At 50.2% G+C, this 25,705-nt stretch overlaps 1 protein-coding gene across 1 annotated transcript in view; it reads right to left on the minus strand.

Moving 5' to 3' along the window:
* Positions 1 to 23,872, minus strand: part of LOC124486457 (citron rho-interacting kinase) — a 27,608-nt gene extending 3,736 nt beyond the window's left edge. The window contains exons 1-39 of the mRNA XM_047048046.1: positions 23,852 to 23,872; positions 19,838 to 19,959; positions 18,522 to 18,665; positions 18,251 to 18,370; positions 15,118 to 15,288; positions 14,960 to 15,013; positions 14,737 to 14,790; positions 14,101 to 14,241; positions 13,876 to 14,001; positions 13,647 to 13,742; positions 13,255 to 13,371; positions 12,858 to 12,967; positions 12,581 to 12,755; positions 12,025 to 12,222; positions 11,657 to 11,710; positions 9,676 to 9,873; positions 8,329 to 8,522; positions 8,032 to 8,167; positions 7,818 to 7,922; positions 7,479 to 7,619; positions 7,150 to 7,260; positions 6,755 to 6,980; positions 5,915 to 6,082; positions 5,589 to 5,612; positions 4,585 to 4,752; positions 4,257 to 4,437; positions 3,922 to 4,010; positions 3,721 to 3,825; positions 3,442 to 3,611; positions 3,082 to 3,126; positions 2,393 to 2,473; positions 2,070 to 2,205; positions 1,673 to 1,812; positions 1,486 to 1,578; positions 1,261 to 1,369; positions 899 to 1,027; positions 546 to 626; positions 368 to 446; positions 61 to 234 (exon numbers count right to left, since the gene is read on the minus strand). Of these exons, the coding sequence (XP_046904002.1) occupies positions 61 to 234; positions 368 to 446; positions 546 to 626; positions 899 to 1,027; positions 1,261 to 1,369; positions 1,486 to 1,578; positions 1,673 to 1,812; positions 2,070 to 2,205; positions 2,393 to 2,473; positions 3,082 to 3,126; positions 3,442 to 3,611; positions 3,721 to 3,825; positions 3,922 to 4,010; positions 4,257 to 4,437; positions 4,585 to 4,752; positions 5,589 to 5,612; positions 5,915 to 6,082; positions 6,755 to 6,980; positions 7,150 to 7,260; positions 7,479 to 7,619; positions 7,818 to 7,922; positions 8,032 to 8,167; positions 8,329 to 8,522; positions 9,676 to 9,873; positions 11,657 to 11,710; positions 12,025 to 12,222; positions 12,581 to 12,755; positions 12,858 to 12,967; positions 13,255 to 13,371; positions 13,647 to 13,742; positions 13,876 to 14,001; positions 14,101 to 14,241; positions 14,737 to 14,790; positions 14,960 to 15,013; positions 15,118 to 15,288; positions 18,251 to 18,370; positions 18,522 to 18,665; positions 19,838 to 19,846 (4,652 nt within the window). The 5' untranslated portion in view covers positions 19,847 to 19,959; positions 23,852 to 23,872. The remainder of the gene's footprint in view (positions 1 to 60; positions 235 to 367; positions 447 to 545; positions 627 to 898; positions 1,028 to 1,260; positions 1,370 to 1,485; positions 1,579 to 1,672; positions 1,813 to 2,069; positions 2,206 to 2,392; positions 2,474 to 3,081; positions 3,127 to 3,441; positions 3,612 to 3,720; positions 3,826 to 3,921; positions 4,011 to 4,256; positions 4,438 to 4,584; positions 4,753 to 5,588; positions 5,613 to 5,914; positions 6,083 to 6,754; positions 6,981 to 7,149; positions 7,261 to 7,478; positions 7,620 to 7,817; positions 7,923 to 8,031; positions 8,168 to 8,328; positions 8,523 to 9,675; positions 9,874 to 11,656; positions 11,711 to 12,024; positions 12,223 to 12,580; positions 12,756 to 12,857; positions 12,968 to 13,254; positions 13,372 to 13,646; positions 13,743 to 13,875; positions 14,002 to 14,100; positions 14,242 to 14,736; positions 14,791 to 14,959; positions 15,014 to 15,117; positions 15,289 to 18,250; positions 18,371 to 18,521; positions 18,666 to 19,837; positions 19,960 to 23,851) is intronic.
* Positions 23,873 to 25,705: the final 1,833 nt, after the last annotated feature.

Consider the following 25,705-nt stretch of genomic DNA (forward strand, 5'->3'; position numbering starts at 1 on the left):
TGATGACAGAACTCTCTGTAAACAAACCGACGAGGACGAGACACGACAGAGAGCTCTAACCCTCGACTGGAGCCAGTCCTCTGTAGCTCCCCGGACTCGCGGACCAGGCTGCCCTTGCAGCAGATCACCCTCAGCTTGTTCTGGTAAGACGAGGCCAGGTAGATGGCCCCTGAGGAGATGGCTGGGCCCAGGTACCGGGGGCTGGGGATGTCGAGGTGGGCCAGCACTGGAGGCCTGTCGACATTCACACCACACACACCACACACACACACACATTCCTGTGATCTCTACTGGAACTAAGAGCTCACCAAGGCTGTACCAAGCAGTATTATGTTCCATCGCTGTTTGCTTTTGTTTTAGTTTTTACCCAAGTGATGCGTGCCCCTGAACCTCCATGACGTCTAAGGAGTTGAAGTACGTCACAAACAGGAAGGGCTCCCTATAGGCTGGATCAGAGACGCATGGGGAAAGGTTACGTCAACAAAAAAGATATGCTGGGCCTATTGTGGACCGCCAGGACACAAAGACACCCCCAGAGTACCCACCGAAGGCCAGGGGAAGACGGCTCCATCTGATGTCGTCCGTACGGCTCCTCCGCCCGTACGAGTCCACGAACACGCCAAACTCTGTCAAAGCAAACAGCTCTCATCTACCTCTACTGCTGGACGGAGGTGACAAACTTCTAGAAGCATGTATAGGCAATAGCATGTGTGTGATCCTTCTACACCAACTGCAACCAGTGCAGAAAGAAAATCATCCACATCAAACATCGAAAAGGAAATAAATAGATGGTTTGTTTGTACCCACAAACTGTGCCGACATGCCTCTGCTCCTAAAGTAAACACAGTTAAGTGTGTGTGTGTATGTGAGTGTATGTGTGTGTGTGTGTATGTATCACCGTGGAAACAGAGCAGGTACTCCTCCTTCTGCTGGGTGCTGGTGACCTGGACCATGGAGATGGGGAAACTGTGGGAGGATGCGGCGAACACGGCCGAGGCTAGCGACACATCGTTCTTATCCAGGAACTCTGCGGGGGCGACATGGTACAGCAGACGGTTACTGTACCATACACACACACGACGTAACTGTTTTTTTATGAGAGCCTTGTGTTTGGACTGCGCTAACATCAATACCCTTAAACAACATGAAGAGGTGGCGTTGAACCCATGGCTGAAGATACACAGATACCGCAGAGAGACAAACATGGAATAATGATTGCGTTGTGGTGGAAAAAGAACGTGTGGTTTGCGTGACACAGACCTTCCAGCGTGTACTGTTTCATCTCAATCTCAAAGAACTTGTTGGTGCCGATGATGATGCTGTAGCTGGTCAGGTGGATGCAGCTGCAAGGCTCCAGTGTCTCAATCTCCTGAGGGGGGGATGACAGGAAGAGTCGAGGATGAGAGAGGGATGAAGGAAGGAACCATCAGGACACCGTGCTATCTGTCCTGTTTGGCAGACGTCGAGAATCGAGTGTAGCCCCACCTTGCGGATGCAGAACTTGTTGAGATTGTCGTTGTAGCGTAGAATGGTTATCTTGTTGGGCATGGCAGCGCAGATACAGGGGCCGTTGTCTATCTGTGAACAGACACACACACACACAAACACAGTCAGAGTCACAGCTAAAGATTCTACATCCTAAGGAATGACCATGAGCCAGTGGTGTCCTTACCCTGCCGGCAGCAAACAGGTGGCAGCCTTTCACCGTCTCAAAGATGTAGGGGGCCAGCTCAGACTGGGCCGGCAGGTGGGACTGGGCCAAAGACTGCTTCACCCTCTTGATCTCCACCAGACACAACGCCCTCTCGTCCCCTGCAGAGCAAAACAGCCCAGGACACACAGTGAGGCAGTGTGGTGTCAGTGTGACTGAAGGAGGAACGCTTGAGTTGGCCATTTGCTGAAATTAAAATGTAGTTCTGGTTAGGAACATGTGTGTGATGTCAAGTCCATGAGAACAAATAAGGGTTGTATGTGTCATCTCCAGTCATCTGCTCGATCACATCACTGGCTGGACATGTCTGAAAGTTCTCAGATTAGTTTCTACTGTGGTATCTGGCCCGACGGCTCACCAACGATCATGAGCAGCTTCTCGTGCTCCTTGACGATGTGGATCTGAAACACGGAGCCCAGCCCGGGGATGTGGGTCAGGGAGTTCTTGATGACGTTCAGCGCGTACAGACCCTCCTCAGACCCCACCAGCACGATCTGCAGGGTAGGACCACACACAGCTGGGAAACGGTGGAGACGACCAGAACCAATCCCACAAGGCAACAGGACACTACAACCCATGACAAAATCTAGAGATGAGAGACGTAGATGGATCTTTCATCTCAGCGGACAGAGATGGTAGTTGCCGCCGCCTCGGCTAGATCACCGCGTGTGGTGTCCGCACCTGATCAGTGAGAGGGAGGGTGCTGTTGATATCCAGCCTGTCGTCGCCCTCCAGCTTCAACAGAGAGTTCCCCAGCAGCTTCTGGTGGGGGAGGGGAGACAGACGGGGGGTCAGGGAAAGGAGAACTAACAGTCGGGGAGGCAGCCGGTTGTTGTGAAAGGAGGGAGGGAGGGAGGGGGAGGAGAGAGAGAAGGGAAGAGAGAAGAGAGAAAGAGATAGAACTAACACTGTGCAAGTGACTCAGTACTGTATGGGACAGGGAGGAAACACGAGAGAAGAAGAAGTGAAAACAATCCTGTCCTGTCCAGGAGAGTGACAAGTTCAGGTTCCTCTCGAGGTTGCTTAGATGTGCACTGCAAATCTGAGAAATGTATGTACTCAGAGCATACATTTGACATGTTGTTGCAGTGCCGGACACCTCAACACAAACAGTCAGAGGGATAGGATGGGGGAGAGAGGAGTGAAGGAGATGACCCACAGCACAGCAGGGAGGATGACCACATAACCTGGACACATGTCACATGCATGCAGTGTGTGTGCGCACGTGTAGGTGCAATGAGCATGACTGTGTGTGGGAGTGTAAGTGTGTGTGTGTCTGTGTGAGTGACTGCGTGTGAGTGTGAGTGTGTGTTTGTGTGTCTTAAACCGACAGGACAGCGGACGAAAGGCAGTCTAGTGAGGCTCTTTACCTGGACCAGTGAAGACAGAACCATTTGTCTTTTGGACACATCAGCCTATGTGCAGTGAGACCCAATAGAATGGGCAGAGTAGAGCAAATCAACAAAACATGCCCACATACCGGACATACATAGTGACATGATGACAAAGCAACAAACAGTTGAGAGAGAGAGACAGAAAGAGAGACAGAGAGAGAGAGAGAAGAAGGGCACAATTAACGACAGGTATAAGTGATATCGAACGTCATTCACAAAGCAGAACCGTGGCAGCGAAACCGCCCCACGGTATCCGACTCACTCGGCCCCGCGCGAAACCAGAGTGAACAAGGACGAGGTAGAAGCTTCCATCCCGCAGGCCGCTGTGGTACTCACTGCGTCCGCCTCCGCCTTCTCCCTGGCCGCCCGCCCCCCCGCCACCACCGACTCCATCACGGCCACCCAGCGCTGCTTGTCTGGGAAGCTGGGAGCCATCAGGTACAGGGTCTGGCCGGACCAGCAGGGGGTGTGCGATTGAGATTCCAGCTTCAGCACGTATGGTACATCTGCAAGCACAAAGACACGCCCGGACGTTTCTTTAGCACAGAACGCTGTTGGGGGCCTTGCTGTGGGGCTCGGTGGGGTTCCAAGCGCGGTAGTGGATGTTAGGTGTACCTGATTTGGCAGTGTTGGGCAGCTCACACGCCCCCACAGCCCCGTGGACCATCACCTCTCCTTCGGACAGGCACAGCTCAAACTCCTCCAGCGGCGTGGCAGAGTCTGACACAAACACAGCCAGCACATCTGACCCATCTGCAGGCATGTACTTGCTTCCAGTCAGAGATGAATCAGAACAGGGTGGACCGTGTGAGGCACCTTCTCTGGGCTCTATCTCGTAGATGGATACTTTGGTCCCGTCCAGAACCACATATTTCCTCTCCCAACCCTGGCCTCTCTTGCCGTTCCTGTGGGACACACACGCCTGTCACTGTCAGTAAGGTTATGAGAAGAAAAAAAAAGCAATTTATAAACATTTGTCAGATACAGTAGGAGAGACTGGAAATACTTTTTTTTTTTTTTACCTTGTCAGGAGAGACAACAAGATTGATAACAAGTTGACAAGCCTAGGGGAAACACCGTTTCTGGTGCTCTGTCGTATTTTTTCCCCAGTGTGTGTTTTGTGGTGAGTGTTTACTGGTGAGCGCACAGACCTGGGCTGCTTCATCCAGCCCTCCAGACGCACGTGTCCGCTGGCCTCCTTCAGCTGCAGCCCGGGGGAGCTGCCCTTGTCCCGGCTCGAGCCCTCCCCCAGCTGAAGAGCGCAGTCGCTGGGCAGACCGCAGGTGGCGAGGAGGCAGGGGGAGCACTTCGGGTGGCACAGAGCGTGACATTCTGAAGGAGAGAAACCAAAACGGAGCAAGCAAAGGGAGGGGGGTCAGACACACACGGCAAGGGCAACGTCCTTATTGGACCCGAGCCCGTTCACTTCCTGGGTCTGTTGCCGGGTGCGGAGGTTTTTGGTGATTGGTCGAGACGTACCGATGCAGGTGGCGGCCTGGCGGCCGAAGTGCACGGTGTCCAGGCACACGGTGCATTTGGCAGCTCTCATGTTCAGCCCCACGGTGAAGCGGTGAGGGGCGTTGTGGTGCGCCCTGTCTCTCTCCCTCTCCCTGTCTCTCTGGCTGTCCTTCATGCGACGGCCATACTCTGAACACAGCCAGGGAACAGGGGGAGGGGGTGGGGGTGCTTATGCAGCGAGTCAGTCACGTCTAAACCCCTAAAGGCCCACCATGCCACTGCTGTTATGCAATGAGGCTTAGGGTGGAGGAAGCATCGCAAACGTAACATGTTAAAAGATCGAAAGAAAAATCAGCGAGTCAAAGGGAAATAATAAAAGGAGGAAGACCATTATCTACTGTGGGGTTGGTGACTGGAACTCAAGACATGACACATGCATCCAGAGGTGAGTCCTACAGAAAGAGTCGAGTCATTGTGAATCGGAAGGTTTTTTGTACAGTGGAGTCCTGTATTTGGAGTGCAGGTCAAGGTTGGGTTGCAGGGGTCTACAGGGGAGGCCAGGTTAGCTTTGTTGTTCAAGGTGAAAGATTGACGTTTTGGCAAACAGAAGTGAATGCGGCAGCACCAGATTTCCAAAGCTGTGCACTGAGAGTGAGGAATATTTTGCTGATCGGACAACAACTGTATTTATGGCTGGTAATTTAAGGTCCTGAGGGAATACACAGACTATTAATTTAATGGCTTTGATTTTATGATGAGGTGATCAAGTTATGAATCACAGGGTATTCTTTCAAGCTTGGCTTTTATTTCTGAAATGACTATCAGCTAAAGTAAGGCTGAACATTAACATTATTTTCCTAAAGTGTGATTACGATTACCTGATGCAAAATCAATACCAGTCATTCTCCTGAGAAATGTCTGTCTGTTTCACTGTAGTGCAAAGCTTTTGAAATCTGGCCAGTTGGTGACAAAGAGGCAAAGTAATAGGGGATGGCAAACAAGGGGCTCTGTGAGATAGGACTTACTTTCAAAAGTGACCCTCCTTCTCTCTGCAGAGTGTGAGAAAGGGATAGTACAAGTTCTAAGGTGTGAAGATAAGAGACGCTAAAGGGTAGCTGCCAACAGAGACGGCTCTGATAGCCTTCTAACACGAGAATCCAACTGCTCACTATTGGAAAATCACACAAAAATGTATATTTTCTCCAACTAAGCCCCTGAAAAGTGGTCAACCCCCTTTATTAAGTAGTATGAGAGTATTTTCATACAGGCGTGTGTATGTGGGCGACCCAGTGTGAGCGGGCGTCCGCTGCGCTAGGACCCCTCCCTCCCCCTCACCCCTGTCCAGACTCACCCTCGGGGGTGGCGGTCTCCTTTCTGCGGCCGGAGCTGGAGGAGGAGGCGAGCTGGCTGGGGCCCTGCTTGTGCTCTGGAGACTTCACCAGGGCTGACATCATCATCTGCTGCCGAGCCGAAGCAGGTGTGGGCGGGGCGCCATGCTCCAGACCTTTATACTGCACGGCTGGATCCCAGCGTGCATGAGAGACACAGAGACCAGAGTAAGCTGGGGGGTGGAGATGCACAGGTGCGTTTACAGAAGCTCCTCTGACTGTCTACTGACATGGTGGGTCTGCTGACGTGGTGGGACTACCTGGGCCGAGAATGAGGGGGTCATGGAGTGAGTGTGTGTCTCTGTTTTCAGGGAGTCACCCCGCCTCCCTCCCCCTACTCAGCAGAGCAAGAGGACCTCACCACCACTCCCCCACCCTCACCCCCCCCCCCCCACCCCCCCCCAGAGAGAGAGAGCGAGAGAGAGAGCGAGAGAGCGAGAGAGTGAGCGAGAGAGAGAGAGAGAGCGAGAAAGAGAGAGCTGTGCCTTGTGTGTGGTGGGGGGGCTGGTAGACACCTGCAAGATGGCGCACCAGAGAGGGTCTCAGAGAGTCAAGATCAATAGAGATAATGGACGGAGGAGCCGCCTTCGGTGCGACGCTTAAATCTGAAAGCATTTCATGGTGAAGATGAGTGGGCCGTATCTCTCCATCATTTACAGCTCGTGGGTGAGCGAATGACCGGACGGAAACGTTTCGAGTCAGAGCTCTAAATATTCAGAGAATCATCATTTTAACCCCGTCTGTACCCAGGGTTTTTTGTTTGTTTTTTCTTCCCACAAACGGCGAGGCGAGCGGCCGCTCACCCTCCTCTCGCATCGAGCGGAGCTCCAGGCGCATCTTCTGCAGGGCGTCCTCCAGCTCGGAAGAGCGGGAGCGCTCCTTCTCCAGGGCCACCTTCATGTCGCTGTACTGCAGGGGCACCGGGGGGGCCATGGGGACCGGGGACCCCTGGGACCCCTGGGAGCTCTGAGAGCCACTCTGGGCCGCCATGGCAACCAGCAGGTCCTCTCTACGCCTCCCAAACAGACCCTGGGGAAACGCAGTCACAACATAGAACAACACCCCTCAGAAGCTCTTGTTCCAAGGTTCACCAACAGACCCTCGGAAAACATTTCTAGCGTTCGCGAACACACTGGTCAAACTGTTTCCTGTGTGACCCAGGATTAGTGTCAGAAGATGGAGATGTTGCCAGGCCTACCTTCTTCTTCTTTGAGCCTCCCTGGTCCACCCTGGACTGGAGGAAGTCTATGAGTTTGGTCTGCTGTGTGATGGTGCCCTCCATCTTCACCTTCTCGTGGGAATACACAGCCTGCAGGTGGAGCTAAGTGAACATCACTAAGGCCATGAATATCTCCTCTCACCTCTCAGACCAAAAGTGCATGTATGGTGTTTTATTTTGATTTTAATGCTTCGTCACCTAACAAGACAGCAGGCGAAAGCCGTGGGTGTATTTATCTGACCCAGCGTGTGTGTGTCTGTGTGTGTGTGTGTGTGTGTGTCTGTGTGTGTGTGTGTGTGTAGCTTTACCTGGATGTTCTCCAGCTGGTACTCCAGGTCTGTCCTCTCGGTCTTCAACAGGTCTGTCTGGTCCAGCGCGTCCTGCAGCCCCTGAGTCAGCCTGAAGATGTGGGTCTTCTGGACGTCCATCTGCTGCTGCAGTTTGCTTTGCTGAGGGGACACACGGGGGCACAGAGTGTGGGCGCACACACACACGGACACAAGCCTGCCTTACAGACAGGGCCCACATTAGCTGTTTACATAATGTGCAGTGTTGTCTGAAAGAAATAGCTGACGGTTATGTGGAAAATATACAAACTATCCACAAGAAAGGACTCGACAGACGACACGGAAATGTAGTCATCCTACATCTTCCAGCAGCCTCTGCTTTAGATCTCTCTCGCCCTCCAGCTTCTGCTGCAGGCTACGGGCGTTCATCTCCAGCAGGGCGTGCTTCTTCTCCAGATCAATGAGCTAGGGGACGGACAGAGAGGAGGGTGGTCACGACCACTCGGGCCCACTCGCGTCCCAGACGAACACACACACAAACACAAACACACACACACAGAGAGAGAGAGCTCACTGTGTCCGAGAGGCTCTCCGCTTTGAGCTTCTGGTCCTTGAGCGTTTGCTGCAGGACCAGGATCTCGGCCTTGTGCTCCTTCACCGCCAGCTCCACGGCCTGGCGGGCCTCGGAGCTGCGCTGGTCCGCACGCAGCCTGCAGAGGGGGGACGCGGAGCGCTCTGTGAACGTTCTGTGCGTGACACAACCCGTCTGTGGTTCTGTGGAGAACGTGTGTGTGTGTTCTCGCTAGCTGACAGAAAAGTCCCCCACATGTGAGGGAGAACAAAAAACCAGTGTGAGCATGTGCGTTCCTACCTGTTCTGCTTCTCGTTGTCCAGCAGCCTCTGGACGTCCCTGGTCCTCCTCTCCGCCTGGTTCTTCTCGTCCTCCAGCGCGCCCCTCCACGCCTCCCACTGCCTCTCCTTCTCCAGCAGCTCGTCGTTCAGAGTCTCCAGCTCCACCACCTGCTCCTCCAGCATGGTGCACGTGGTCTTCAGGGTCTCTATGTTCTACCGGACATAGTCGGAGGGGTCGTGCGGTGAGTGTTTTCGGACGGCGGGCTGGAGTGTGCGGTGACTAGATGGCACCTCCTTCCTCCCTCCCTCCCCCCTAACACCCCGAGTATTGAAATCTCCTCTCTCGGCACTGGGGTCCTCCAAAGAGCCTCTATATGAGATGACGGTTTTATAATGTTGGTGGAGCACCACTTTTTCAATTTGAAGGGCCGTTACAAAATGGGATTCTCCTCTGTAGAGCACCGAACAATATCATCTGATGATGGTGATGATAATAATAATATAATATACAGTCATTGAGACCACATTCTGCAGGATATGATCTGGAGTTGAATCCGTGGCACTACATGAGGGTCTGCCTTGAAGGTGTTTCCACGTTACTCCCGGAGGCGAGATATTTACAGCGTGGTGCAGGGCTCCTGTTGAGCTCGGCCTCATGTTTTCTCCATCACAAGGCGTCTGTGTGTGGAGACGAGCACCGGTAGACAGATATAGCCGCGGCCGCAGCAACCAGAGCCCCTCTGATGTCCACCCAGCCAGCGCTGACACCTAACCACCACCCGGCAACGCTGGGGATGACACATCCCCTCCCACTCACGGCCGGATCCTTCGTCTATGACTTCCATCCTGCGTTACGCAACCGCCAGGACGGAGAGACGGAGAGAGAGAGAGCGCTGCTGAACGCCTACGCGCGCCCCCCCCCCCCCCCCCTCCCCCCACCCCCTCCCACCCCTCCCCCTCCCACAGGGCCAGGCAGAGTACAGCAACAGAGACAATCGCTTCTCTCCTCGCCGAGAGAGAGAGATGGATACATTGCGTGATTACCGGATTGAGCCGTTGCCTAGCCGGTGACACCCAGCTCAGCAGAAACTCTTGTTTCTTCATTAAGACGTGTAATTCGAGCAAGGTGACGAGAAGGAAACCATGAGAGAGAAAGAGAGACACAGACAGACAGAGAAAAAGGAAAGAGAGAAACAGAGAGAGAGAAACGGACAGAGAGAGAGAGAGAGACAGAGACAGAGAGACAGACAGAGACAGAGAGAGACAGAGAGAGACAGAGAGAGACAGACAGAGACACAGAGAGACAGAGAGAAGGGATATCCCCAAAGGGGCTGAGAGGTCAAAAGGATGGCAGGCCAAGTGGTACCTGCTTCTGGTTGTTGAGGTGCATCTCACGGTCTGCCACCTCCCTGCGGAGGCGGTCCACGTCCTGGCCCAGCTGCATCCTGTCCTCCGTGTCGTCCGTGGCCTCGTCCAGCTGCTTGGACAGGTAGAAGTTCTGCCGGTTCAGCTCCGAGTTCTCCTGGGTCAGCTGGGTGAGCTGCTCCTCCAAGTCTGTGATCACCTGCAACCCACACAGGGCCTCCATTAACCAGCCCAAACCCCTGGATGAACAGACGATAGCGTTCTTTCTCCCCCTAAGATGTGCTCCTTTATCATACCAAGTATGATACAAGTGTAACTGATGTACAACATCAATGTGGTGAAAATGAGTTATTGAGTGGCTGGGAACCTTTGATTGACAGGGGCAGGAATCCCTCCATCAGAGTTTTTTCTCGGCGCACACGCATACAACATGTTTCCTCAGGAGAATGCTATCACGCAGCATCATATTAACGTCGCCTTTTATAATCCCTGATAGATATCTGCTGCAGGCACCGTCCCCACTTTGACAGCGTGCCTGTCTCTCCCACAGCGGAGCACAGAGAAACCCAATCGGTTCATCAGCGGCACCATGGCTAATCACTGGAGGGAAGACCGCATACTGTATGCAAATGAGGGTTAGAGACCCTGATAGATCTTCCGGTCGCGGGCCTGCTTGCCCCTCTCAGGGAGCCTGTGTGCCATGCAGCAGCACAGAGCTGGGGAGGAAGAGAGCCAAGGCTTTTATGTGGGTAAACAAGCCCGTCTCTCTACCCAGCCTGTCCTTCCACTCCCCCTGGGAGCGCAGAGCAGACAGTAGCAGCTAAACACTCGAGAGAGAGAGAGAGAGAGAGAGAGAGAGAGAGAGAGAGAGAGAGAGAGAGAGAGAGAGAGAGAGGAGAGAGAGAGAGAGAGAGAGAGAGAGAGAGAGACACCAGTGGGATCCATCTGGCCATCATCTACGTCCCCATCCTCCCTGTACAGACACTCCAGCCCGAAGGAAAAGCTCCGTCTCATCCACAGAGCTAATGCACCAAAATGGCAGTCCTAGCGGGCACAAACATAACTAGCTTTACTGGTTATGATTTTAATTAATTCTTTCCCAACATAATGTCAAAAACCATGGCGATGAGTGGTAGAGGCCCTCCAGACTTCCATCTCCTCATACCTGGTTTCATAACCCATCAAAGCCTCTTTTATAACATTATTTATTGATGCTCGGAATCCTGAAGTCAGCCTGACCTCCTGCTCCATTTGTGAGGAATTGGAATAGAATGAGACTGGCAAGCTAGTGTGATTTTAGGACGTTGTCAAAAAAACTCTGGTGCCACACACAAATAAACCTGCCAAAGGGGGCATCTTTACAACCTGGGTTTGTTTCTGAACGTCACCATGATTCTTCTGAACCCTGACCAGGAGGATCTATGGTGAGAAGGCTGATTATCAACAGCTTGAGAGTGGGTGGATCTCAAAAAGTAGGCCAAAAGGATAAAGTGAGTCCATTGTGTGTTAACTACAATGAGTCCCGGTGGAGATTCAAACCATATGACTCTGAAGTATTTTATTAATTTTTTTATCTTTCACAACATAGAAGCCTCATTTCTATTGGGTTATTAGTCGTCACACACTTTCTTACAAAGAGATATGAGATGGTGTGGGTATCAATTTTTCATCACGTCAACCTGAATACTCGACTTTATTCTACACTCGATTGACTTCAACTGGAATATTTAAGTTGGGGGTCTACCATATGCAAGAAAATGCCCTGTTTATTATTTTTATGCGAGAAGATGGGTGGTAATGAAAGAAAAGGAGACGGAGGAGGAGAGAAAAGGAGATGGAGGAGGAGAAAAGGAGATGAAGAGAAAAGGAGAAAAGGAGATAGAGAAAAGGAGAAGGAGGAGGAGAGAAAAGGAGATGGAGAGAAAACAAGATGGAGAGAAAAGGAGATGGAGAGAGAAAAGGGGAGAGGAAGAGCAGCGTACCGCACAGCTGTCTCTCAGGGCGTCAAACTTGCGCTGGATGTCGTCCCGGTGAGCCTTCCAGATGGACAGACAGAGAGACACAGAGGGGCAGGTTTAACTGCAGAGGTGTACAGCATGGTTACATTTCCTACATTCCTGTTTGTTCAAGTCACTTTTATCTTCCTGTATTTAATAAACGGGATGCCTTAGGCACACCCGTCTATCCAAGCACAAACTGTCCAAGTCGAGATGATCGTTATTGTGTTTAGATATTTAGTGCGGTTAACTCATTAGTGTGGTTAACTGAACAACACTAGTCCATGAGTATGCTGTGCAACTCCGGGGTTTTTGGTGAACTCTGGTTCCCCCCGGTTCCCCCGGGTGCTTACCCTGAGGACGGTGATCTCCTCCTCGGCCTCTGCCGTGGTGTCCTCCAGCTCCGTCTTGGCCTGCTGCAGCTGGCTCTCCAGGGCGTGGCGCGCCGTCTGCAGCCCGCTAATCTGGGACTCGCGCTCCTGCAGCGACAGGGTCACCTCCGTCACCTGACGCTTGATCACCAGCTTCTGCTCCTCGTGCTCCAGGCCCGTCTGACGGAGGGAGGAGGGGCGGGGACGGGGGGATCAGACGGCGTCGGATAAGATTTGAGTCATCAGGAGGTAAACCAGAGAGTTGCTGATCAGGCACAAACGGAACATTGCGAGGGGGCAAGAGAGTTGAAACCTCTCCCCTTCTTCTTTGTGACCTTTAACTCCCCCCCTCCATCACCTCCCTCAGTCTGGTCCCTGTCCCCATCACCTCCCTCAGCCTGGTCCCTGTCCCCATCACCTCCCTCAGCCTGGTCCCTGACCCCCTCACCTCCCTCAGCCTGGTCCCTGACCCCCTCACCTCCCTCAGCCTGGTCCCTGACCCCCTCACCTCCCTCAGCCTGGTCCCTGACCCCCTCACCTCTCTCAGCTTGCTCTCCAGCTCCGTCACACGGCTCTTGTTGCTCTGCTCCTGCTGGCTCATCTTCTCCAGATGCTCCTCCAGCTTGGCGTTCTGGGCCTCAAGCTTCCCTGCCTGCGACTCCAGGTAGAACTTCTGCTGCCTCAGCTCCGAGATCATCTCCTCCTGGGCCTTCCTGCCAAGTACACACGCAAGCACTCACAGCCAATCTTCTTCTGAGAACCTTCAGGCAACACGCGGTCCAATGTGCTTTGCTGTTGCACCGCCCTGCACTCACATGTTCTTCTGGGTGTAGATGCTGCTGTTGGCTGCCAGTTTGTTGGCCTCGGAAAGCTCTGCAATTCTCTGCTCCAGGCTGTTCATCTTGGAGTCCATGGCATTGATCGTCTAAAACAGGGACATGTAGGGAATAACAAGTATGGCTCATAGCACGACAACCCTGGGAACCCAATAACCCAGCTTCAGAATTTCTCGTTAAGTGTCGGTACTTCAATGAAAAATGTTATCCATGTCCTACATCCAATTCGCAGTATTGTTCCCATTATGGCAAACGGACCAGAATTTATTTTATAGTTTCCTAGCAACAGGTTATTTCTGATTAGAAAATCTGTGTCAGCGTGATAAATACGTAAATATGCCTGACCACGTCCCAACGAGGCTTGCCAAAATCTTACCGCCTTCTGGTCACTGATGATGCTGCACTTCTCACGAACCTCCTCCTCATACTTGCTCTGACTGGACTCCAGCATCTCCTTGTCGGCCATGTCTGCCTTCATCTGGGTCTCCAAGACCTGCTCCACAAGACAGCCCAGTCAACAACAGCGTGGTAACCAGGCCCGGAAATAAAACCAAGGTCTCCAGTTCTCGGGATGGTAATGTATTCACTTAGCAGACGCTTTCACCCAAAGTGATGTTCCCATGATGAAAAACATATATTATAACACACAAATGTGTACTGCAACAGATTAAAATACTTGAATCCAAATCGTTTTCGATGTTTATCAAATACCAATGGAGCTGTGTGGGTTCATTCTCACGAGCGGGTTCCAGGTCGGTGAAACTCTACCTTGATCTTATCCTCGTAGAGCTTCTCCTTCTGCTCCAGGTGAGACTCCACGCGCTGGGCTGTGGACTGTGTCTCACGTACGCTCTCCTCAAGCTCCTACTCAAACAAACAAACAAACATACACACACATACACAGATATCGGCTGATCTTCACAGTGCTCGCTGCCGTACTTCACACGCCAGGCTGTCATGTTGACATGTTGACGTGAGCCCGTCTGCTTCTACCTACCATGATCTTCTCAGCCATCTGCTGAATCTGCTGGGCCTTGCTCTGGATGTCCTCCTTCAGTTTCATCTCTCGACGCTCCACAATCTCCAGACGCTTCACCTGGTTCTCCAGAGTCTTCCTGCCATCCTACACACAAACACACACACAAAGGTGGGCGGTAAGCAAAGAAACTGGCTCCAAGGAAAAGAGACCTGTTTTTTCCCCCCCTTCTACCGACGTGGGTACCTCGGTCTCACGGAGGCGTCTGCGCAGACTGTCGCTGGAGTCCTCCTTGTTCTGCAGCCTCTCGAGCTCACGCTCCATGCGTTCCTTGGCCACGCGGATGCTGTGCATGAGATCTGAGGCCTCAGAGCTGGCCTTTGATGCCTGAGGAAGCGGAGGAGAAACAACCACTGGAGCCGAACACGGATGCATCTGATTTTAATTAGTTCCTCATGATATGGTGTTGTTGAAGGCCAATATTGATAATTCCATGCTTGAATAGCGTGGATATTGAGGAGAAATATCATCTGTCATTCAGTATAGAGGATGAACGTTTAATTTTTTTATTTGTATGCTTCCGGCTCTATCGTTGAGACGAATTGAGAAGGAATCACATACTCAATGGGGCAGAAATATTTGATTGCGTGTAATTATGCAGAAACTATGGTTTCAGCAGAGACAGTTAAATTACTCTTAAGGCTGTAGTTCAAATTGGCTTCACACAGCAGAATAGGGGATCCTCAGCTCATTAGCAGGAGGGGAGTGAGGGGGAAATGAGCTATTTTACTTCTGTGGTGAGCACAGGAACACAAGGGCTGTTCTTTCCAGTATATTCTGGATATGAATTATCCATGAAGCTGCACAGTAAGAGTATTCTACCTTGGCAAGCTTATCTTGGAGATCCTGAATTTTGGCTTGCTGTTCAGAATTGGTCTGAAAGAGAAACACAGCACAGGAAATACAGTTGAATCTTTTAAATTTAACAAGACTTTCCACAGAAAGATGACAGTTTAGGTGTCTCGTCCAAATCTCTCCATTAAAGTAAGTACAAGAGCTGTTGGCAGCGACTATACTTTTTTAAAACACAGTGAGCTCGTTGTACCTTTTCCAGCTTTGCTAACACCTCCTCCGCCTCTGCTTTTCCTTGCTCCTTGGCCTGTAAAGAAGAAAAAAATAAATAGAAAACAGGAGAATATGAGTCATTTCCTCCCTGAAAAGAGGTAGTTCTCCTGAGTCATCGTGTAGCGTCTACGTGAAGACCTTCTGCATCCTCTGGTTGTACTCGGCGGCCTTCCTCTTCAGCTCCTCGCTGGCCTGCCGGGACTCCTTCAGCTCGGACTCGTAGAGGTCGCTACGACGACGGGCGGCCGAGAGGTCCTCCTCCAGTTGCCTGATGGCAACGCGCATCTCCTCCATCTGAGCGTGGCACTCCTGCGCCGTCCAGGGGCAGATGAGAGGAAGGAGGAGGGGAGAGAGGGAAACCAGTGAGGAGCAGAGATGGACAGCTCAGTGGAAAGAGAGTCGAGAAGGCATAAAGGAGGGAGATTGGACGCAAAGGAAAAGGTGATTGCATAAACAGGAAGACTACATTTAATGGGAGTGACCTGACAAAAGAGTTGTGGAACCGAAACAAAGGGCTCTGTGGGAAAAAAAGGGCATTAGCCAGAATTATTTCATGCCCTCTTCTGCTAATGAACAATTACCCACGGTTAGCAGCCTTCATTCCTATTCATTTGCATGTCTCCATCAGGTCATAGGCCAGTCATTCTGGTCCATCTGACAGGTTGATAGAGGTCCAGGGAGTAGCACGTTGTCATGCCTGTGGAGAGTGGGTCCCGGCTCACAATGGAAGATGACAGGCGAGGCTGACATCACCAGTAGTGGCCTCACACAAGTGCTGTGTCACTCCAGTTTTAATAAAAACAAAAGGGGCTTCTTTTTTTTGTTTCAAAGACCCGCCAAGTATTCCTTCATCGGTGACAAGAGAGTCTCTCTCAGTACCCTTCTCCTGCCCAGTGACTGGTTATGACAGGAAGACTCTTCATGACTCACATTTATTACACCGACACAGGAAATGGGTTTTACATCCCATAATACTTTATGCATCATAGAGGGCTGTTTTTTCACGAGGACACAAGGATTTCACTGTCTGCTTGACACCCTCTGACGAATGGTGGACCCTTCGAAACACAGCATGCTCATGTAATTGAGAGACATGGGAAAAAAAACTGTGGATACAGTATAAATAATTAAGAAGAAAACATACTCTAATGGATACTACATTTGACTTATATCATATTTGGCAGTAGTTTGTAGACAAACCCACATCCAGGGGGAACTTTCATAAAGTCTCCTTGTGGAATCAAAACCAGCGGACCTCCATTGATTTACACTTAAGTTCTGCCAAAGGTCTCCTACCCACTATCCCAGATCATCAGTCCCCCTGGTTTATGACTGATCACAACAAATCTCCAGACAACCTAAACACCACTCAGCAGGACTAAACCAGGCCAGGACTGCACCCGCCTGCTGCATGGAGCTAGACCGGGGGGAAGACAAGGGGCAGGGAGGGAGGAGATGAGATTAGAGAGAGGGGAGGCACATGGGTGAATGGAAGTGCGCTCACCCAAAATTGCTGATTCAGAGCATTGGGGTGGGAATAAACAGTTATAGGCTACAGTATGAACTGACACACACACACATACCCTAACCTGATACCTCTACACTTCAACTTCCTTTGCTCACACCCGCTGGGAGCTTCAAACAAGGTGGGCGGAGCCCTGGGAGGATGATTGACAGCTCTAGTTAATAGAATCCTCTAAGAGAGGAAACTAATCCACGGTCCTGGGAAAATACCACAAACTATCCCTGTCTGCTCTCTGCTTGCAGCTCCTCTCCCCCCTCTCCCCCCTCTCCCCCCTCTCCTCCCTCTCTCTCTCTCATGAAACAGATCAAGTCCATTATTCTCCTTCAGTTAATTTAAGTTTAGAGTATTATTCTGATATCAGTTGAAAACTCCAAGAAGCAACAGAAAGGGATTGTCTGTGACAAGTACAATCCGGAAATAGAAAAAATTAAGTATGGCTTAGCTGTATACACAGTTTAAAAAATACTTAATTTGCATATGATTGTAGTTTTGGAAATGGGCTTTCTCTCTCTCCTCAGTGAAAAGTATATTTTTCCCCTAAGTCCTGACATAAGACACTTCACATTTATAAGGCAAAACCTTTTGCCCAAGTGTATGATATGACAAGCCAAAAGTATTTTCTAAACACTGAGATGCCTGATGCAGCTGCACATCTCTAAATTGTCATCTCAAGCAACTCATACAGAAGGTTGATTGCAAGATAAAGTCCTGTTCCCCACCTAGTGTCAACCATGGCTTAGATGTGGGTGGGCACTGGGACGTGAAGTAGTGAAGGGGTTAACATCAATACTCTGGTTCCCATAATCATAAAACATCCCGAAAACATAGCGACTCATCACCACAGCCTGCCCACTAGCTCAGCTCTCTCCACTTGTAGGTATGGCTCGCATTGCCATGGCAACCCTCGAACTAGGTAACCAATGCCAGCAACTGCTGAGAATTTTATTTCATTATTTATCTGTCCATTTTTTGGTCATTGAAACTAATGCCAATTTTTTTGTACATGCATTTCTTCTTTTTCCCCATCTCTGTTTTTTCCCTTTACAATGAACCTCTGAATATTTTAAGTCTCTGAATTGGCAACATAAGTGGGAGTAGATGGCTTCACACACACACACAAACACACACACACCATTTGGATAACGCTTCAATGCACTTAAATCTACTGCATCTGTTAGTCCCTCTAAAATATAGACGTTATTTCAGAGAGAGGATTGGATCTCGAAACTTCAAAGAGACACCTTGAAGAACAACCGTCTCCAGGACTGCAGGGAAAGACACAGGAGGCGAACAGGACTCAGCTGCCCCCTCTCCTTTCACATTAGGGTTAGAGTGCCACTTCAGGGTTAGCAATCCCAAGTTTAGCAAACTTAAACGAAGCTCATCAGTTGAGCTGGTGTTCAATTTGGTGGTATTACAGGTAAAGCCGTTTTATTCCCTCAGTAACAATACTCATAAAGGACGTTATTTTTATCATTTTTTGATACAAAAAGAATGGACATGAAAAATGAAAAAAAAAATTTGCGCAGTATTTTTATGCATCAGCCTTGTGACCGTACTCACACAGAGAGCAGGGGTGCTCTAACACCTTGCCGTTCACTAATTAGCACTGCTGAGACAAGTGCAGCACTCTCCTCAAACACCCCAAGCCACTAAAGCACAAGGATGGTTGAGGCCAAAACCTCCATCACCGCCCAGCAGTCAGCTTGGGCGTGGTTTTCTCCCGAGCCACAGGGGGCGCTCTACCTGCTCTTTGATCTCCTGCAGCTTGTTGCTCTGCTCCCTGATGTCGTGAAGAAGCTGCAGCGCCTTGTCATCTTCCTGGGACACCTCCGTGCGGGCCTGCTCCAGACTGCGCTTCAGACTCTGAAACAAACGCGCACGCACGCGAGTCACGCAATCTTCTTCAGACATTTTCTCAGGCATACTGTCATAAAAAACACAAACGCACAATGCCCCTTTGTAGACACCAAGCACACACACACACACACACACACAGGTTGTGCATGTCACTCACGCTGCACTCTGTGATGTATGTAGCCAGGTCCTGTTCCAGAAGGCTCCTTTGAGTTTCCGAGGCTTTCAGCTCCACATCCTTCTGCTGCAACACCGACTCCAGATCAGACATCTTACTCTGGACCAGGGAGATCTCCTGCTCCATCTGCAGAAAACAACATGGAGGACGGCAAGAAAAATCGAAACTATTGTCGATGGTGGTCCCACCCCATCAAATGACAGGCTGTGGAGGCTTCCAAGATTATTGTTATGTCAAAATCTCAAACAGACTGAGATGATCATTTAAGGTACAATAATAGAGCTTAAGGAAGGGAAATGGCCGCTCCATCAGCAGATCTGAGTGCGTGTCGTTCAAAAAGCTGGGGCCAGTAAGGTGATGGATGGGTGCAATTAGATAAGCCATTAGAGGCCCTGGGGAGCGGCGAGAATCTCAAGAGATGCCAACAGAGAGTCCCAGAACCACAGTCACCACACACACACACACACGCTGTCGTGCTACCACTAACACACAAGGCATGAGGACAAATGCAGTCGCGGCACTGGTTCCCAGTCTGGGTTAGGACAGACAGGTGCAGTATGGGAAATGGCACGGTGACAGTAAAAACTGTAGTCCAACCACTGAACCACAGGTGACACACAACAGACAACCGTCACCGGATGATGACAAGGCAGGAACCATACGTACTACGATCGATAGAATCGCGTGATGTCTCGTTCAAACACAAACACTGTTGGTATTGAGACGGCAAGCGCCTCTGGGAGACGGACAGGCGAACAGTATAACGGCTGACGGACAGGCGAACAGTATAACGGCTGACGGACAGGCGAACAGTATAACGGCTGACGGACAGGCGAACAGTATAACGGCTGACGGACAGGCGAACAGTATAACGGCTGACGGACAGGCGAACAGTATAACGGCTGACGGACAGGCGAACAGTATAACGGCTGACGGACAGGCGAACAGTATAACGGCTGACGGACAGGCGAACAGTATAACGGCTGACGGACAGGCGAACAGTATAACGGCTGACAGACAGGCGAACAGTATAACGGCTGACAGACAGGCGAACAGTATAACGGCTGACAGACAGGCGAACAGTATAACGGCTGACGGACAGGCGAACAGTATAACGGCTGACGGACAGGCGAACAGTATAACGGCTGACGGACAGGCGAACAGTATAACGGCTGACGGACAGGCGAACAGTATAACGGCTGACGGACAGGTGAACAGTATAACGGCTGACAGACAGACACAGAGCACCGTGACAAAACTCTCACACCGTGGATCTCGGTTGTAAAAAAGGAGAATACCTGTGACATGTGTGCTGTGTCTCTCCCTCCCCTTGTTTAGTGTGTTTCTATCGTAATGGAGTTCTCTCCCCTCTGCGAGGAGGAGGTCTTATCTAGGGAGCTGGGGGGCTGCAGTCACTAATCTGCAGGAGAAAAGAGCGTGGGAGAGAGAGAAATGGCAGTAAACACTTTCTATACACAACCTCTCCTGGAAACTGAAGGGCTGACTCAAAGCTTTTATTCCAAGCACTTACCTTCATCTGTCATAGCGTGTATCCCTACGCCCTTTTCAGTAATCAGATTGGAAAGAAACAATGCCGAAACTCAAACAAGTACATACCATGTGTTACATGTACACAGCAAAATACTCAGAACTCATGCTCATCACATTTGGTCACATCCTCTCATTTCAAAGCTGATAAAGCAAAGGGTTGTGGGTAGTAAACCCCCCTCCCCCCGATGTAAGGCTGCAATTAGCCAAATTAATCATCGCAATTACTAAATGTTCATAAACGCGAAAATCAACCCCTAATCATGTGTGTCATAAGATCTTATACAAATTGTCTAAAGAGAAACTGCAGGGTTACTGCTTTCACGTGAAATGTTCAGGCTCAAGGCACTCCATGTTCCTGATCACCAATCAAGCAGGCAGAGACTTGAAGAGTTTCTTTGCTACTTTGTTCCTCTCATCAGCTACGCCAGTGGAGCTTCTGATCTAAATACGCGCTGCTTAGATTACATAACAGCACGCGTGATTAGCAATTCAAAATAAGTCTCCAACAACTCCCTCTACTTTTAATTGCAGGGTGGAGACAGAGCTATAGATACGATGTTAGCCAAACACGGAATTCCTGATGCACAAGTTATGGAGTAAAAAACAAACAAACAAAAAAACATGAAACTATAAATAGTCCAAGTCTGAACAACTATTGGATATATTTGGCAGCACTTTGAGATAGAGAGGCAGGAGAATGAGCGACAGAATAAAAGGAAGCATGTCTATTAAAAGCCTAGGCTGTGTTTCCACTCCTCCACACAGCGGCTCAGCAGAGGTGTCTAAACAGCCAGCAGCACATGGATTTGTACACCACTCTCAACATGCTATCAAGAACCATCTCAGATCAGATTACCATTCGAACGGGCATCACACCATAATATCAGGGATCACATTCAGTGTCTCATGTGATTTTGTATAGAGAAGCCACAAAAGCAACAGTGATATTTATTCACGGAGTGCAGCCTCAGGCGTCTCTGACATAATCATAAATCACATGAAGCAGCCATTGCCCAGAAATGTGACTGATGTTATATTATGCTCTAAGGACGCCTCCTAGTCCCATTGTTCACCCCACTGCCTTACTCCAGCAGACTTTCAATCATAATCCTGATCTAGAAACACAGCTCATTTGCAGTTCCAGTCTTTGGCTCAGGAAATTGTTTCTGCAACACAGTGTCAAAAAACATTGGTCTTGACCATGACGGTTACATACTGAAGCGTCAAAAAAAGGGTTACTTCAGCATTTTGAAAAACGTGCTGTGATCGAGGAGCAGGTGGTACAGGCCGCAAGCAAATGACAAGCCATGACATGACAGTGAAGGCACTAGCTAAGGCAAGCTGCCCATGGCACTCGTTGGCAGTTAATGCCGGTGAGGCAGGCTGTTAGCACGTAGCAGTAATGACACCTTATCACACGTGGGCGGAGGCTTGAGATGTTAGCATATCCTGCACATGGGTAGCGGGCCCTCGTGTCATGCAAGGTGTGTGTGTGGGGGGGGGGGATCGACACAGCACCAGATGGGGGATCAGATCGTTCTTTCAACCAGCCTGAAATGCTCACTGACTGTCCATAATGAGCCCAGCAAAGAGGCTTTGCAGCTGGTGTCTTCTGTCATAATTAGCTACCGGGGAGCCCTTATAGATAACTATTATTGTTGAAAAGAGCCGTTTCAACCAGCCACATGACTTATGTAGAGTGTCGAGTTATATTGCACACATTTATTTAACTGATTAAACTGCTAAATTGTTTCCTTATGTGAACATTTTGTTAAGTGAATGAATATCTGATAAACTAATGGTACCAATGACACCAATAGTAGCCAAGTTCTGCTCTGTAAAGAACATACAGACAAATCCATCTTAAAACAAAGGTCTTTTATATTTAATTTTTAAACAAAGGCCTTCCACTCAACCAGGACGCCATTTTCATAGTCGTAATTAAGGCTTTGTGCTTCAAACAAACAATCATGGCCCTTTCCACTGTCAGCTAACGAATCTCCTACACAACTCGTCTGTGAAACACAAAGAACATCAGTCGCCCAAACTCCATCATGGGTATCTTGGCTGTGGGTCGGATGATGTGCACCATGACTCAGTGCTGTTGAAGAGGAGGAGAGAGCAGAGAACCGCTGCATCTCCCAGTCATGGTGTGGCTCTACATTCAGACTGCAGGGTGACCAGGGGCCAGTGCTGCTGTATGGGCTGTGGGTGGCCACAGTGAATCACAAACCTGTTGCGGCAGAGTGAAGTATCTGGCAGACGGGAACGACAACAAGATCCTCCAGCTCCCAGCCCTGGTGTTATCTGTTTTATATTGCGTCGGTTCTATCAGTTCTAGCTGTTGAATCTAACCCTGTCTAGATCTCATATGTACAGGGGAGTCTTTTTTGGGTTCTGGTCACGACAACAGCAGTACAGTAATCCCAGTGGCACATGAGCACTATTGTGTCTCCTACGAAGCTAGCGGCACTGTTCAGATACAAACAGTGTACAGCGGGAGCAATCAATAGTTACAAGGAGGCTTTTGGAAATAACACTTGAGGATATGAGAGCCAGAATTGCCGAGCGCTCATCACGACTCACATTAACATGCAGAGATCTGCACTACGGCGGAGAGCCAAACTACCCCTGTCCTCTCTCTCTCTCTCTCTCTCTCTCTCTCTCTCTCTCTCTCTCTCTCTCTCTCTCTCTCTCTCTCTCTCTCTCTCTCTCTCTCTCTCTCTCTCTCTCTCTCTCTCTCTCTCTCTCTCTCTCTCTCTCTCTCTCTCTCTCTCTCTCTCTCTCTCTCTCTCTCTCACTCTCTTTCTTTTTCTCTCACTCTCTTTCCTCCTCTCTCTCTCCGTGACATTTCACATCAACCTGCCTTCTGACATGTAAGCACAAGTCGAAATAAACAGAACGAGATCAGCGCTCCAGTTCTCCTCGGCTCTGAACAACAACTGCAGACCAATTCACCTCTGGAAACATATTACAAACCAATTCTCTCTATGAATGAACCTCCTAATTGCGTGATCATTCAATACACTGAGCTGATATCAGACACCGATCTTGAATCAATTGTAGCATTCTTAGCATTGACAGATGCTAAGAGTACAGTACCCCAGAAATGTTCCAGCTGAGCTGTTTTGTCAGGGGATGCAATTATTTTTGTTGAGTGTTTCATGTTTGATGATAAGGCCAGGCAAGTAGATAATAAAGATTAAACTTTTGCTCTGCCACTCCTTTCCATGTATTTGAAATCTTTTTGAATATAAGACACAACAACAAAAAAACTGTAGCTGCTTTCCTCCTCAGCTGACAAGAACCTGTTTCCATGGACATACTTTAGTCAGACAAGCGGTAATTTGATTACAGTCATCATTTCGGATAAAGCATTCTCCTGACTTGGTGAGCGCCTTCCAAACAACACCGAGGAGAGGGAAAGCTCGTGATGGGAATCTGGGGGAATCTGTTCAGCAGCACAGTGAGTAGACGGCCACACCACAATGACGAGCAGAGGCGAGTAAACACACAGCCACTCGTGACAAAAACAAAAAAAACTCTACTGATTAAGAAACAATGGTGCGAGGCTGGCAACACTCAAAACTCCCCTTGTCAATCGCCATGAATCCATGCTGCAGTCATGGTGAGATGACGGGCAAAACCAAGCAAGTGTTCTACAGCAGTTTGGAGCTGGCACCGACAGTCCCTGTAGCTCTCCTGTCAGAACTCCCAATCCTTCCCCTTCTAATCAGTGACAGACCAGGAGCAGTACTTACTCAGACCTCGCCAGTGTTGACAGTGCGTCTCCGAAGATCCAGCTTAGATGGAGCACATCGTCACCCAGAATGCCCGATCATGAGGGGTCTTGCTGGGAAGCCACCGGCCAGCGCAAGAGCCTCTTTGGACCATCGATATCGGGGATGTCATCTTCACTGTGGAAAGTCGAGCCAGAGGGAGGGAGGGATGCGCTTTGGCAGAGGAGAGAGCTGTGAGCCGAGAGAGGAAGGGAAGATTAGCAACAGAGAGATTGAGTGGAGGAGAGAGGGAGGGAGTGGAGGAGAGAGAAACTGCATTGTAGAGTAATGCAGTACACCAGTGAAAACACGATCACATGGACAAGCAGGGAAGCTCTCTCTCTCTCTCTCTCCCTACCTCTCCCTCTCCCCCCCCCCTCTCTCTCTCTCTCTCTTTCCCCATACTGCAGCAGCTCTTCCTAATCACAGTAATACATACAGCTTGAGTCAGAGCCTAAACTGTGGGGTCTATCCTGCAAAACACATATTTTGACAAAACCTGCTTGACAGGAAGCCTAGCTCTTTCCAGAAAAGAAAGACTTATCCAAACCAACAATCGTTACAGAATCAGGTGTTTTTGCGCCATTCTGTAAATTAAAAAGAAATATGGCAAAATAATGAGAATGTGATTAAGTGACTGGTATTAAACCGTACAAGACGGTAGATAATTAACCGTTTCACTTTCAATTAATTTTTTACATTCAAACATTCCCAAGTGATGTAATAATAATAACCATGTTATCCAAAGAGACGTACATAATAGGGGGACCTCATGATGTGCAGTCAAATGCTCTAACCACTAAGCTATACTCTCTCTTCTTAGATGATCACTTTCTATTGGTCAGGTATCCTCTCACTGGCTTCTTGCAGGATGCTGACATGTGTCAAGCAACACCTCACTGCAACACTGGAGCACACACACATATTCAACATGACACATCAACACACACACACATCATCTTCAGGGCCCCACACCCGTCTTGAGAGCAGATGGCAGGTCCTACTCTGGCATGCAGCAGGTCCTACCCTGGCATGCAGCAGGTCCTACTCTGGCATGCAGCAGGTCCTACTCTGGCATGCAGCAGGTCCTACCCTGGCATGCAGCAGGTCCTACCCTGGCATGCAGCAGGTCCTACCCTGGCATGCAGCAGGTCCTACTCTGGCATGCAGCAGGTCCTACCCTGGCATGCAGCAGGTCCTACTCTGGCATGCAGCAGGTCCTACCCTGGCATGCAGCATGTCCTACCCTGGCATGCAGCAGGTCCTACCCTGGCATGCAGCATGTCCTACCCTGGCATGCAGCAGGTCCTACCCTGGCATGCAGCAGGTCCTACTCTGGCATGCAGCAGGTCCTACCCTGGCATGCAGCAGGTCCTACCCTGGCATGCAGCATGTCCTACCCTGGCATGCAGCAGGTCCTACCCTGGCATGCAGCAGGTCCTACCCTGGCATGCAGCATGTCCTACCCTGGCATGCAGCAGGTCCTACCCTGGCATGCAGCAGGTCCTACCCTGGCATGCAGCAGGTCCTACCCTGGCATGCAGCATGTCCTACCCTGGCATGCAGCAGGTCCTACCCTGGCATGCAGCAGGTCCTACCCTGACATGCAGCAGGTCCTACCCTGGCATGCAGCAGGTCCTACCCTGGCATGCAGCAGGTCCTACCCTGGCATGCAGCAGGTCCTACCCTGGCATGCAGCAGGTCCTACCCTGGCATGCAGCAGGTCCTACCCTGGCATGCAGCAGGTCCTACCCTGGCATGCAGCAGGTCCTACCCTGGCATGCAGCAGGTCCTACCCTGGCATGCAGCATGTCCTACCCTGGCATGCAGCAGGTC

This window comes from Hypomesus transpacificus, chromosome 24, assembly GCF_021917145.1.
Source record: "Hypomesus transpacificus isolate Combined female chromosome 24, fHypTra1, whole genome shotgun sequence".
Taxonomy (NCBI): Eukaryota; Metazoa; Chordata; class Actinopteri; order Osmeriformes; family Osmeridae; genus Hypomesus; species Hypomesus transpacificus.